At 38.8% G+C, this 14,572-nt stretch overlaps 1 protein-coding gene across 1 annotated transcript in view; it reads right to left on the reverse strand.

Annotated features, from left to right (window-relative positions):
• The window catches only part of CDK5RAP2 (CDK5 regulatory subunit associated protein 2), a gene marked incomplete at its 3' end in the record, with an annotated part of 72,142 nt that overhangs the window by 13,045 nt on the left and 44,525 nt on the right, over positions 1 to 14,572 (reverse strand). The window contains 7 exon segments of the mRNA XM_079544840.1: positions 2,650 to 2,775; positions 3,926 to 4,113; positions 5,066 to 5,114; positions 6,666 to 6,898; positions 8,730 to 9,324; positions 11,389 to 11,499; positions 12,845 to 13,112. Of these exon segments, the coding sequence (XP_079400966.1) occupies positions 2,650 to 2,775; positions 3,926 to 4,113; positions 5,066 to 5,114; positions 6,666 to 6,898; positions 8,730 to 9,324; positions 11,389 to 11,499; positions 12,845 to 13,112 (1,570 nt within the window).

Genomic DNA, 14,572 nt, shown 5'->3' on the forward strand with positions numbered 1-14,572 from the left:
ATTTGAAAAGTTATGCTATCACAATCCGACCGAAAAGCTTTAGAATATAACTATTAGTTATCTTACATAATAAGGGATAATGCAGAGCCAGTGGTAATAAGGCCACAATCCTGCAATTTGACCTACTACCGAGACTACTACTTCTGTGCAGAGCCCTGCTGACATCAATTATGCTCTCCATAGATGCAAAGGTCCATCCAGCCAGAGTACAGTGAAGCATCAGGGCCTGCAATTGGGCTACACTTGAGTTTTCATTATGTTATGTGCTGAGCACTACGTGTGAGCACTAAGAAAGCATACCTTGAAGGTTTCAAAGAAGCACTGGCTGAAAGACAGGCACTACAGAACATCACAGCAAAGAGCAGCAAGCACTCCCAATGAAAGCAAAATAAAGGCAAAACAAAGCTGAAGGCTGAGGACAGACATTAGTTGCTTATGGGTTAAAAAAAAGGAAACAAAAACCCCTTTTAATGTTAACTGCTGTTATTAACATTTGAAACATAGGAAACTCAAAATTAAACCTTTGATTTTATTTTGATGCCTAACATTTGAAATGATTGAAGCAATTATTTCAGTTCTACTTGCACTGCAAATCTCAGCTCTGTAGTAATGATGTAGTCATTACCAGCACCTTGTATCACTTATAGAATGGTGGAAGCCCAGAGGCACTCAAATGCTTTGAAAATCAACTTATTAAAAATAGTGTGGCAAAAAAAGCGGGCAGGTGTGTGTGCATACATAGATGCAATATCTACCAAATAGTCAAGAAAAATTCTGTGTGTTAAATTTCTTTGAACACATAACTCAATATCAAACAAATTTAAGAGGCTCTCATCAGCAATTAAGTTCTGTTACAACTTGGTTTCGATTTTTAAAAGAAAACAGAGTAAGGATATTAAGTTAAAACTGAAAAAACTGCTTTGAAGATTATGACTCAAAGCTAAAATCCCCTTCAGCTCCACTTGGGAACTTGTTTTTACACTGAAAGTTAGAACATAAAATAACAAAACCCCACGAACAAAACCCATCTATTATGAAAATAAGTAGCATCATTACTCGAAGAGAAGATATCTGAGAACATGAAAGAGATCTTCAGAACTGAGAGAATAAGGAAGAGCAGAAAGAACACCATAACAAAAAGGAACAGCTGTAACACACAGTTGTTTTTTCTTTTCTTTTTGAAGATTTTCCTCCATGCATTGCTAGGTGCACCAAGGCAACAAGAAGACAGACAGAAAGCATAAGACAGTTTATAAAGAAAATATACTTTCACTGCATTAATGGATGCCCTTGCCAGAATCTTTATGAAGCCATAACAGAGCTGGAAGTGTTTCAGTGTGGTTATTTCAAGAGAACGGTGTGCTTTTCCAGCACTGTAAATACTTCATGTATGAAATGGATGCTTTTTTTATACACCATTCCAGCAGCGTAAATTATTCCTGAAAGCACACTGCCATTTGTAGCCAGTATCCATTTAAACAACAACAGAAACGGATCACGGGGATGATGTAAAACGTAATGAATCTAATGTCAATATTAGTGAAACTGAGTTTAGAGAAGAGCACAGATGTATTCATTGCCTGCTTCCACTCTGAGTAATATTACATATTAATCAATTGTCCCATAGGGAAAAACTTGGGAAGGAGAACAAGAAAAGAGCAAAATGTAGGAAGGTATGTCTGGTGCTGTGTGCTTGAAAGGTGCTAGGAAATGGTCCTGAGTGGGAGCCTGGCCACCATCTCATGACAAGTTTTAAATGCACCACTGAGCTGAGTTTTCAGAGGTGCCGAATACTACCAAGAGAGAGCACAGTAATTCTGAATTTGCATGTTTATTTTTAGTCTTTTTCATCCACTGCTTTATATTAGAGTTTGGAATGAAAACCCACTCTATGTTAAAATTTCCATCGGTTTGACAGGTACTTCTCATTAAAAACTCACAATGTCATTTTGTGTAGAACACATTTATCATAGTAATCACTTCAAATGACAGGTTGAACAACAAGGCCCAGGCTCTGTGCTCTACTGTGGCTATTTGTCCTTTATGTACACAAACCTGGCTTCAGAGGCAGTCAGAGAGCTGCACAGAAGGCACTGTGCTGTACATGGAGCACTGACCACCCTGAGTACACAGGGAGGAGAGGTATGAGAGCTAATTCCACAGCAAGCATTCCTCCTTCATATCAATAGCAGCAATGTAATTTAGAGCAAATACCCTCCTCTTTTCATACTGGGCTTGGGCCCAATTGAAATTATGTTGTTAAAATTGGCTTCCTCACCTGCAACTGCCCCCGGCTGGACGTGGCAGAGGATTAAGAGGGTGACATCCTAACATCCAAGACCATTATAACAATAATGATGTCCTAAAGGCAAAAGGAAGCGGGCTGTTCTCTGATAACAGAACTAGAAGGTCATTCAATTTTCTGGGTGAAATTCAACCACAGTAACATCAAATGGCTTGAAACAACCTGGTAGCACTTCGGTCCTGTTCTCTTAGTAACACTTGGAACTGTGGTGTGTCTGCATCCCACAGAAGCTCTGTGCATCTGTATTGCTTCAATGAATGGAGTTAAGGTTAGGATTAGGCATTTGTTCCCTCAGGCTTCAGGCAGAAGAGGTGGATTTAAGTTATCAGCAGATAAATTCTTACCTTGATCTAGCTCTTTGTCTCTCACTTGCCTCTCAAGCTGCTTCCTCAGTCTCTCATTGTTTTTTATGGAGTATTCTAAACGCTGCCTCAGGATTCGAATTTCATTCAGATACTCCATTAATAACTCTGCATGAACCAAGAGATCACTTCTTATTTACAAGAAATTCTTCTTATTTGGACCACTTCTTATTTAGAGTAAATGACTGTATCCCTCTCCACTGAGCACTCCTGTCAAATCTAATGTGTGTTACGACACAGAACCATTCAAAATGTTACACACTAAGTAACTGTCTCCACAACAGGCATTTCTCCATTTGGGCCCAAACCACACATGTCCTGAGAACTACTCTAAATGTTAACAATGGTCCAGTTTTCAGGCTTTTTAAACATCATCTTCCTAAAAAAACTGTAGCAGATGGAAATAACATCTAGTTAGAACATTGCCTACATTCAGACATGAATCCAAAGCTCTGCAATACAGCCAAACATTCAGACTAAACACACTAAGAGTACACATTCTTCCTTATAACAATAGGAAGCCTACTGGAGTAACTCAGATATAAATTTGACTTTGGCTCACACAATGCATACCTTAATAAATAAATCTGCTCTATCAAGTTTCATTACCATACCTGTTCCTTCTTGCTTTGCCATTCTACAATTCTTCTTCCACTGGCTGTAGGTTTCAGCGTTACCCAGGAACTTATCTGTTTTAGCTGTCACTATCTTATTTGCCAGTTTATCCATGTCATACACTCCTGGTTTACTCTGCAATATTTTTCTCCTGCACACGACGTGCTATCCCAGCTATTAAATTTTCATTGCTGCCTGTAACAAACTGCTGCCAGCACCGCTCGTGCTTAGTGAAACTATCCAGGTCAAACATGACACCGCTTATTAATTATGCAGCACTTACAATTCTCAAGGAAACACAACACTGGCTTTTATAAAATTAGAAAATCTTTCTTTTTCAGTGCAATAATCTCTTGACAATTGTCTATTTTCCCTCATAACTTGTCTATTTAAAGACCGTCTGGAGTACCGTAAAAGATGATAGTCTAAAACAACAAAGACAAAATATCGTAGTTAATTTTGTTTCAAACAGGAGGTAGTTCAAATCGTTGTCATCTCTGTATGCCTTATTACTGAAATTGCAATGATTATGCAAGATACTGGAAAGCTGAAGCAGACAAACATTCTTCATTATTTCTTAATTAGTTCCCTCGTGTCTTATTTATCGCAGTTTCCCCAATATCTTCGTTGGGAAGATTATTACCTGGGGGAAATTTGCTTGGCAGAAGTGCCAGTGTGGCATGCTGTCCTTCTCCTAGGTCATGTCTGGGCTCTGGTGATCCAAGAGATGACTTCTCTGACAAATCAAAATCAGACAGGCTATGAAGAGCAGATGGTACAGGTGATTCATCCTTAAGCTCCTCATACATCGTGGCATTCTTCTCATTTTCCCTTTTGAGACAGGCAACATGTTTTAAAAGATAAGAGTTATTCTATTATTTTGGGAGCAGGAAAGAGAGCATGGCATCATGTTTACAGGACAAAGGTAAAGCAAGTGATTTTAGGTGACTAAACATTACAGAGCACTATGTTAGCTGCATGTATCAAGATTGAAATCCAAACCTCACTGAAGTCAGCAGGAACAACCAATGAATCTGAAGCTCAGTGTTCACAGCGCTAAGGGGACACCTCTGTGCTAAGGGGACCTCAAACTGCCTTCAATAGGAAGCTGAGCACTTCTGTAGCACAAAAGAACCCCAGGCTGGCAAGAAACCCAACATATGCAGCCAACACCTGCTCTCTTCACCTTCACCCTTATGCTGCTTTCTTCAGCAGAATGGTGTTTTGACAATGAAGTACAACAGAACTGTATACTGGTGCACCAAGATCACACAACCAGAAAAGCTACCCTTTCTAGCAGCTGCAATTAGGATAATACCTAAATACACACAGTGGTGTCTTACAGCACAACAGCGAACATTTTGTTTCTTTGTGAAAGGGAAAACCTGGTAACGCAATGTTTTGCTTCAGTAATTAAACCATGCATTGGTGAAACACTGGCAGAGGTTGGTGGTGGATGCCCTGTCCCTGGAGACATTCAAGGTGAGGCCAGACCAGGCTCTGAGCACCCTGACCAAGATGCAGATGTCTCTGCTCAATGCAGGAAGGTGGACCTTTAATGATCCCTTCCAAATGATTCCATGATTTGCTGAGTAGAGAAAAAAAAAACTAAGCTTGTTTTCTGTGAATATTTTACTAACAAAATGTATATTACTGAAACAGGCAGCATCAAAAAAGTCCCCTCCAAAAAGTAAGACAGTAAGGTTGGGCTGCAAAACATGGAGCATCCTTACCAATTTGTCAAACAACAATACACTTAAATAACACTGAGTTGCACTCTTACCTTTGAGCTAATTCATAAAGTATGGTAACTTCTGCACCTACTGACTCTCCTGCAAAGCAAAAGCATCTGATTAAAGAGAGAGACTGAGAATAATTTTTGCTTCCCCTCCATTTCAAGCAATTCAAACACAGAATGGTAAATTAATGAGAATTTAGAGAAGCCAGTGGATTCTCAACACGCTGTGCATTCATGTCAAATATGTACATGAGAAAAACTACTTAGAACACAGCAACAAAAGTTTCTTTGAGTTCAAAAAAATGACCAAGGAAGGACTGAGCAACATATGTGCCAGATTTTACACAGATTTTAGTGTTTTAGTTAGCAGACAGAGATGAAATATCCTGCTACATGACAAAAGGATTAGGGGCACTACTACTGCCACTGCTACTTCAATAAAAATTACACAAGAACCATTCCAGCTCACTTGGATGTTGGCCATCTGGAGCCAAGCTAACAAGCTGTCCTTAATAAAGGAGCACACACAGGGCTCTGCCTGCGGTACTCTCAGTGGCACAGTGTGTAAGCACACACACAACTCAGTGCTACAGACCTGGGCTCAGACACTAATTTGAATTAGGAAATAAGAATTGTGTCATGTCACCTTGGCTCAGCACAATGCAAAATTTTTGTGCAATTAAGCAAAAGTGGCAGGCAAGAGTTGCACAGCTCAGATTTCAGGGGAGTGAACTGAAGGTGAGGATGGAAATGCAGAGACAGACGGCTGTTTATGCACCTTCTTTACAGTCAGTTCCTAGTAAGCTGGATGTTCTTTATCACCCTACAAACATCATTTTATTTTACAGTGTGATTCAGTGCAATAGCATTGTGTTAGATACATTGAATTGTCTCAGTTGTCAGTGGCTTTTCATAGTATATAGGATACCATCTGTTGGCTCGGTGGTTTTTTTTGGTTTTTTTTTGTTTTTTTTTGTTTTTTGTTTTTTTTTAAGACATTTAATGTTTATTCACTGCACACTCTTCTTATTTTTAATGCAAGGAATCTCTGTTGCCACCAAAATCACTGAAGACACTCAATCTCTTATTACACTGCTATGACACCCTGCCCGTTAATGCCTTTTTCTCATATACAGCTCCCTTCCATGAGCCATCACAAACAGCAAAATGCTGCAACTATCTTTAAAGAAAGACAGAATACAGATCATTGCAGGGCTGGGAACTGAACGTTTCCAAAGGGATCTTCCAGAAGCAATGTCAGAAAGACACAGGGGGTCTGGGTCCCTTTTTTTAGGGCAATTCAAGTGCTTGGCTGAAGATGTCCGTTTTGCAGCTGACATCTGCAGAAGCTCTACCAGCTGGGTCACAAACAGCACCATTTGCAATCATAGGACTGAAATTAAAACTTTAATAAACCATAACCACTGGGTTTTGAGCAGTGTAAAATCCTCTAAGACAACTCAAAATGGAAGGTACCAATACAGAGGGCAACTGCAAAGGTAAAGCCCAGTCTTTTTGGATCTTCCAAGCCAGTCCATCGCATAACACATCCAAAAGCAACCATGAGAAAGCAAGGTTTCCATTTCCACAGACACAAAACTCTACACGAACACATTTCAAACAAGCACAAAGCTTTGCTACTTACCATACAGGAGTTTCCTTTCCAGCTTTTCAAACAGCAGCACACTTTGATTCAGCTGCTCACGGAAGCCTTCAGCAACGTAATAATCCACATCGCTGGCTTGAAGCAGTTCCTCAAAAGCCTTAATAAGGCTCGTCAGATGCTGATGGTAAGTGACACAGCCACAGCGGATCTCTTTAATTTGGTGGTGTTGAATGGAAAGCTCTTGAGCTTGTGAACGAACTAATGAATCATATCTGAGGAAATGAAATTATCTTTGAAAGTAATTTTCTGACCGTAAATAACATTTAAATATAAATAAAAAGTGAATTAAATTTATATTTCTAAGCTATAATTTTATGGGACTCGATTTTCTTTTAAAATGCTTTTATGGCCACAATGACAAACGCTTTGTCTCTAAGTGCTGAGTTTTGTATCTGTGGGCATAACTGGTGGTTATTGTCCCTCACTTAACTGCTTCATTTTTAAGATGTGCAGAAACTACAATGAACTGGTTTGTCTGCCTGAAAGTAACACAGATTGCATCGAAGGTGCCAAAATAAATAAGGCAGAATACACTAAGAGAATGTTAAAGAATACACTTATTTTTTCCTGTTATTATTATTGTTTTTTACTCAGCATGCAAACTTTCTATACTGGCCACCAGGAGCACATTTGACTTTCATCCAGCTTGATGAATTCTGCACATCTCTGCATGCTTATTACCAAAGACATGACCATGGCAACCACTGCAGTGTTCAAACTCTTCTCCACAAGCTAGGGGTCTACATATCAGTTTAGAACAGTTGAATTTATTCTGCACTTGTGAATGCAGACATCTCCTTTATATTGCAGCTATCTGTAGCACAGATGCACTCCCTTTTATGGAATCAAACATCAGCGGATCTGAAAAAACGCAGGGAGTCAAAGAATAGAGGGCATAAACAAAATTTATGATGGTGTGGGTTGTTATGGCATTTTTATTGTCATTTGTATAGGGAGAGACACATAATTCATTTTGGGGTCTGTCATTTGTGACTCGCGTCGTTGTTCTACACAGTGGCCATAAAAACCTCACAGAGCTCCGTACCTTCCCATTCCTTAATTCACACAGTTACATCTCCCTTTGTAATATGAAAGAGGTGTACTTTCAAGGAATGTAAATTTATACATGCTATGTAGTAAGACTGTATTTTATGACAGTAATACTAGAAGACAAACAATTGTCCATGTTGCTGGTTGCTCGCTGTCTCCAAATATCTCTACCCAAGCATTCCAAAGAAAGCCAACAGGAAGAATACCTTTCCTTGTAATGCTTCCTGTTATTCAATCAGCCCTCAAGAAATTAATGACACTACAGTCAGGGAAAAAAAAAGGTTGGATCTTATGAGCCCACATTTTATGTCTGTGATTTCTATATATGCTATCAGAGATGCTGCCCCTAGTCCTTCCATATGAAAAATAGGACTGATACTTCCCAGCCTCCCATAAATGATTTTCTAGCTTACAAGTTTATGCCATAAAATTTCATTCATTAATTTCAACATATATATACTTCTACATCCTTCAAAGAAGGCACTACAGCACACAACTGCAGAACAAATTATAACTAGTCTCAAATTCTTATTTTACACATAAAGCGTGGTCACACAAACAGAGGGTTTGTATAAACATGTCAGCCAGCTTCCCAGGGAAATATTTGTAGCTTAGTGGGACCTTCCATTTCCTTATGCATGTCAACTGACAGAAACAACCTCTGAGTGATGTAAGGTCATCCCAACTCATAGAGTAACCAAGGATATTTGAGTTTGCTCAGGAGAGGATATTTCACTGCAGAGCTGTGGGCCTGAGGTGTGGAAAGAGATCCATAGCATCCCTACTGCAGGCAGTACGAGCTTTTCAGTGGTTCTGCACTAAGAAATATAGTAATTTGTATTTCAAAACATCTCTTAATTAAATGCTTCAGTTCTTTTATATTATATTAGTAAAATTCATCATTTAGTGCAACACAGTTGTATGTGAATAAAATCTATCACTTGGTAGTGCTGTTTAGAAAAAGGAACCTGAACCAGTAACAACTTTACTCACTTGGATGGTGATGTGTCTCTCAGTTTGTTTTGAAGGCTGTACACGTCATCAGGATGCATATCTGCAACCAGCTCTTTTTTGAGGTCTGTCTCATTAGCTGAGAGTATTTCCTTAAAGTTTTGTGCTGGCCACAAGGTTTGTGCTTTTGAAGACCGTGAATTCCTATTTTCGGTGTGAATCTCACAATCCTTCAGCTGATGTAAACCAGGAAATGGTTTGATTTCCTGCATAGCTGTATCTTGTACAAAACGTCCTTCCCCAGGCAAAGCTGCATCACTCAGCACTGCCCTGGAAATACCACTCAATAAAAGCTGGTCAGAGGTCTGTAAATGAAATACGAACATTTGGTACTTTTCAAGTTCAGACTGCATACTCTTAATTCTTTGTTTCAGTTCTTCTGTATCATCTACGACTTCACAGTCATCAAGTGCATCTGTGCTTGTTACACTCGATTTGAGAGAACGAAGACAATTGGAACCTGAATGTGCTGTGGCTGAGTCAGTGTCCTCATGTTCCACTGAATAAAGCTCTTCATTTGTTTCTTTTAATGAATGCTGGATATTCACATCGCTAATGTCATGATGATTTTCCATTTCTGAAAAACAGGAGGCTCGTGTGTGAATATTAATATTTATTTATCTAACATTCTGTTCTTAACAGCACTAGAACGAATTCATTTACTTCTATAATGACTGAATAAAAATGCAGAATAATTACGAACTGCACCACACTTGTTTTGGCCCTTTCACCCCTTTCTGTGATTTGCCCATTAATTCAACTTGAACATCAAATACTGCAAACTCCTTATCAGCTGTCAAATAACCAGTACTGAAAATAAATCCACTTTCTTTTCCCAAACGACTGAAGAATACTTTTGGTACATTCACTCCTGAATCAGAGACACTGACGATGCCCACTTCTTTCCAGCCAAAGGGATGATAGCTTCAGACATAAGGCAGTGAGGTTTAAAAGCTGACTGCGTGACCTTAAAAGTGTCTTTCTAAAACTTCTAATTATATATTCTTTTTCTTCTCACTTCAAAATCTACGTAAAACCATTTGGAGCAAAAAGTTGGTGGAATTTTAAAAAGACTATTAACAAAACAGTAAAATTTGAAAGAAGAGTCTTTAATAACATCTTTTTTAAAATGTGCTCAAAACAAAATTCATTAAAACGTTCACTGCTAAAGGTTTTACCAGCACTGATTTGGCATTCACAGCACATCTCTTGGTTGCCTTTGCCACTCTAAGTAATGAAATCAACGCAGACTCAAAGCAATAAAAGTTATATATATTGCTACATATGCTCTGTGTTAATAGTTCTGCGTGTGCTGAGGGCTGTAAGTATCAAAGAAAATGGTATTTTCTGGTTACCAATAAATTAAAGTCTCCCCTTCTATTAATTCTGCAAAAGATCTTAACTACTTAGAAACTCCCTTCTGGGAGTCATTCACTGATGTTGAGTAAGTCTGAAGAGTTTCAAATCCCTTTTCATGGAGAATGAATGTGAATGCCCGAAATCTGACTCAGGATAGTATGTTTGAGGGGACAGCTGTATGTGAAGTCTTAGGTCAAGCAGAAGGATGAGATAATAAGAACAAAATAACCTAAAAAGAGGGGGGGGGGGGGAAAAGGAAGCTAGATTACTGGAATATCAACATATTTGAAATTAAGGGTAGGTGATATTCTCTGCAACACACAGATTGCTGAACAGCATTTACATCATTCCAAAGGCAAAAGAATCACAGGACCGAAATGCTTCTCAGAAAGCATTCAGGTATGAATTCAAGAAGACACAGTGAATAAGAGGTGCAACATTAAGTTCATTCGCTTCTCTTCCTCCTCCTCTACCTGAAAGGCACAACCCTTTGACTTGGTAGTTTATTTCTGTTGAAAGAGATGCAGAAGGGCTGTGGACTGAAGTACCACATGAACTGAAACTCTGTAAGCCTGACTTGGGGAGTAAATGTTTCTGGTTAGAATATGGCCTATAGCTTTCAATGAAACACTGTCCATTAAGAACTAAAATGCCCTATGTGTGTACGTGTGTCCATGCACACAGAGCACGAGCCTGCAGACTGACAGGCTTCAAGGACTCTTATGAATAAAAAAAGTGATGTGATCAAAATTGACTATATCCTCTATCTTGTGAACAACAGGTTAACTTCGTTATTCAAGCCCCTCCATAAATGACTGATACACAGTAATAAGCCTATTTACATTTTCATTAAATGGTTTCATTAGGTTTCAACCTAGTTGAATGCCTTCAAATAATTCAGATAAGCAAAATTCTGTCATTCGACTGCTTCATTCCAATAGTTTTTAAGTAGATGCAGAAGCATAAGTATATAAAAAAATATATATTTAATACAGAACAGTGTTCAGAAGCAAGGACATTAACAGCAGAGATCAGGGTTAGGCACACAACTCACTGTTTTTACTGGTATCCAGATTATGAATTCCTGTGACCCTTCTGAAAACAACCCTTAAAAGACTAACTTGAATTCTTAGAGCAATTCATCCATACTAGCCAAGTAAGCAAGATTTAGAACTCACAAACAATGACAAAGGAGACAGCTACCTGCAGCAAGTTACAATATTGCAAAACTTAGCAGAAAATAGTTTCTTTTTTTTTTTGTTATCCCTTATAAATGCTCTACCTTGACAGTTCTGCTGATTTCTGTACATCACATATTCCTTCTTGCCCCCTGTATCGGCATCCTGTGATTCAACCTGGGGCCCAGTGCTGCCTGCTTTGCTGAATGAGTCACCTGGAGAGCAGCAGAGCAGGGAACAGAAGGCAGTAAGTGAATGAAAAAAAAAACACACACCCACAAACCCAAACCTGATCTCACAAGTCAGAACTGGAAAATCATGAAAGGAACGACTCCTGAAAACCTGATACAAATATTATTGGTGGCATGCAACAGTTTTCACATTTCTTAAAGCACTTGACTGAATTACAAGAATAACTACTGAAGAATGTCCAAAGCATCTTAACAATGAATAAAAACAAAGATTTGCAATTCCCATTTGTAATATAACTGCTAATCAATTTTTAGTGCATTTTCAGATGTCTCATGTGAAACCCAGAGAAAGGCTAAGAGGTGTGTCTGCTGCTCCTCTGCAATATTCCATTGCATCCAGTCTCAGAATTAGTCTGTAGTACAACCATTACCCTCTACAGGGTAAAGAATCCCTCTACAGGAATGGAAAGGAAATCTCAGCACTGCAGTATTCATTTCAGGACCAGTCCAAAAGCACTTTCCCTCTCAGAATTCTCCATAGAATTTGCATCTATCAAAATTAAATGCTACAGTCTTATCAACTTCAGCATTAACAATTAAGTCATGCCATATCTGACCCATTCCACAATGTTATCCTTAATGCAAAGCCTCTCATCTTCTGCTTTTGACAGCAGTTCACTTGGAACTTGATTTAATCTTATTTCCTACATTTATGTCTTCTCTGTCCCCCAGTTGTCCTTTACATCTCTACCCAGTTCCAACCTTACTAAATGCATTTCTCCTTTACCACTCCAAATCTTTATATAGTACCCATTGTTCTCTGCCTTACAAATCTGTCATACTTTGCTGATGCAGACACTTTGTCAACAAGTGAGTTTAAATTAACCCAGCCACGCTGGAAACTGACACGGCTGACTTGACTGATCAGTGGAATATTGGGAAAAATATATCTACACAGCATAAACAAATACAGTATTTTTGTATTCTCCTGTCTCTGTTACAGTTTTCATTAGACTTGGAAGCCCACGCAAGAAAGTGTTCGTTTACCTGAACACTGACATGTGTGTGTGCACATGTGGGCACCCTGCAAAACTGCCATTTATTCTGCACTTCATGCCATACATGCAATGTACTTTCTATTCCATATAAAGCTGTTTTACATTCTAGCAGCAAAAATTCCACTAAAAGAAAAAAAACAACAGTGCTTCTCAAGACCTACACACATATAACTCACTACTCAATAAGATCTTAAGTTCAAGCAGCATTTGATGTGTGTAAAAGTGACCTGTTTTCACTTTCTACAAGGAAAGAATCCACTATTTCAAGCAGCACTGTAATGTCTGCTCTTTAAATACGATTGCTTATTCACCTGTCATTAATGTGCTCTCCTGTGCAGGCTCTTCTTGCAGGTCTGCAGTTCCAGACTCGTGCAATAGCAGCTCTCCATTTGCTTGTGGTTGAAGTTGCTTGGTTTGAACCTCACATGCCTTCAGACCTTCATAGGGTGCTCCAGTGTGATTCCAGAGTGCTGAATGCAGCCTGTGCACAGAGGAGCTCACAGGCCAATTTCCTACTGGCCTGGATGATCGTAGCAGGACGGGCAGCCGGGACTTCCTCAGCAGATGAGCAGCATCAGTCTGAAAAAGGCATCGAATAAAATAGGTTAACAGTTAAGTATGGGAAGTAGAAAAACAAGCATTGCAGGAAAAATAAAGATTTTCCAGCAATATCAGTCAGCTTTCACATGAAATTGTTTTGAAAATAAGACTGTAACACCCTTGCATGGAAAACAAATATGCAGTGAGAACAAAAAACTCTGTTCCACCGGTTCAGTTTTCTGAGTGAGTGCTGCTAATGCATCCACAGCCACTGGAATGGCTTCCAGTCCATGAAGTAAGACAGCAAATTCACCCAAACAAAGGATTTTGGTCAGTAGGTCATCAACCTCAAATTTTTGTGTGTCCTAGGAAAATTGCTTATTACTCAAACTGACTTCTGTTACTACCCACTCCAATGATTTGTACCACATGTGACTGCCAAGCAATTGTTTCCCTCAAAACCTTTTTTTTTTTGTTTGCTTTGAAGATCTTTCTAATTTTTCCTAAATTCCTGAACATATTTTCCTTTCTTCCTCTGCCTCCAGGCCCTACACCTCACCCCAGCCCTTTCTAACCTTCGACTAAATGAACAGAGCTCTGCATCAGCTGCAGAAGAAATGCGCTCCGCCTGAGAGAAATTACTGATGAACATGAACAATTTTATCACCCACACACTCTATACATCGCTCTTGCAGGACTCCATCACCTAATGTAACTGACATTCCATCAATGGAGTTGGGAGGAGAAACTCAATTTCTCAGTGGAGATCACAGCATGTCAGCTGCTCACCTTGTGAGGACACCACATAAAATAAATGCAGCCTCGGTTAAGCCATAGAGCATAAGATAGCACTATCTCCAGAAGGATAAAAACATGCTATATGTTGATGGAAGTTATAGAATTGTGTGTAATAATAGTAATAAAAATCAATAATAGCATGTTCAAACAGATTTAGTTTATTCTTTTGCTGTTCATTTGCTCCACCAGCATCATCAGGCCCTGTAATTTCTTTTACCACCCAATGTATTCTGAAATACCTTTCCACATTCATTTCTTAGCAATTATAGTCTTTACACAATTTAAAATAATAAAAAGCAAGTCCCATTTTCCTAATGACATCCTCAATTCGTTTTCTACGTTCGTGAATACAAATATCATTTGGAAGCTGAAAAATAAAGCCTGTTGAGATGAACTTTTCTAGCTTTACTAAAATGCTCTTAATAGTGTCAAATTATTTCCACCTGTGTCAGGGCTGTTGTATATACACACACACTGCACAGATTACTCTAAGTTCAATTCAGCAGGCTATATGAAATAAAAGCCATTCAGATATACCAGTGTATTGCATTAGACCAAACAGGAAGAATTTTAACCAGTGCTGAGGTTGCAACTCATCTGGCAAATGATGAATCAAAATAGCATGCTAAAATTTAACAAAGACAAGAACTTGAAATAAAGAGGTGACAGTGATCAGAGTTGCAGAAAGAACTCTTGGCATT

The sequence above is a fragment of the Tetrao urogallus genome (assembly GCF_951394365.1).
Source record: "Tetrao urogallus genome assembly, chromosome: 19".
In the NCBI taxonomy this organism is placed as follows: Eukaryota; Metazoa; Chordata; class Aves; order Galliformes; family Phasianidae; genus Tetrao; species Tetrao urogallus.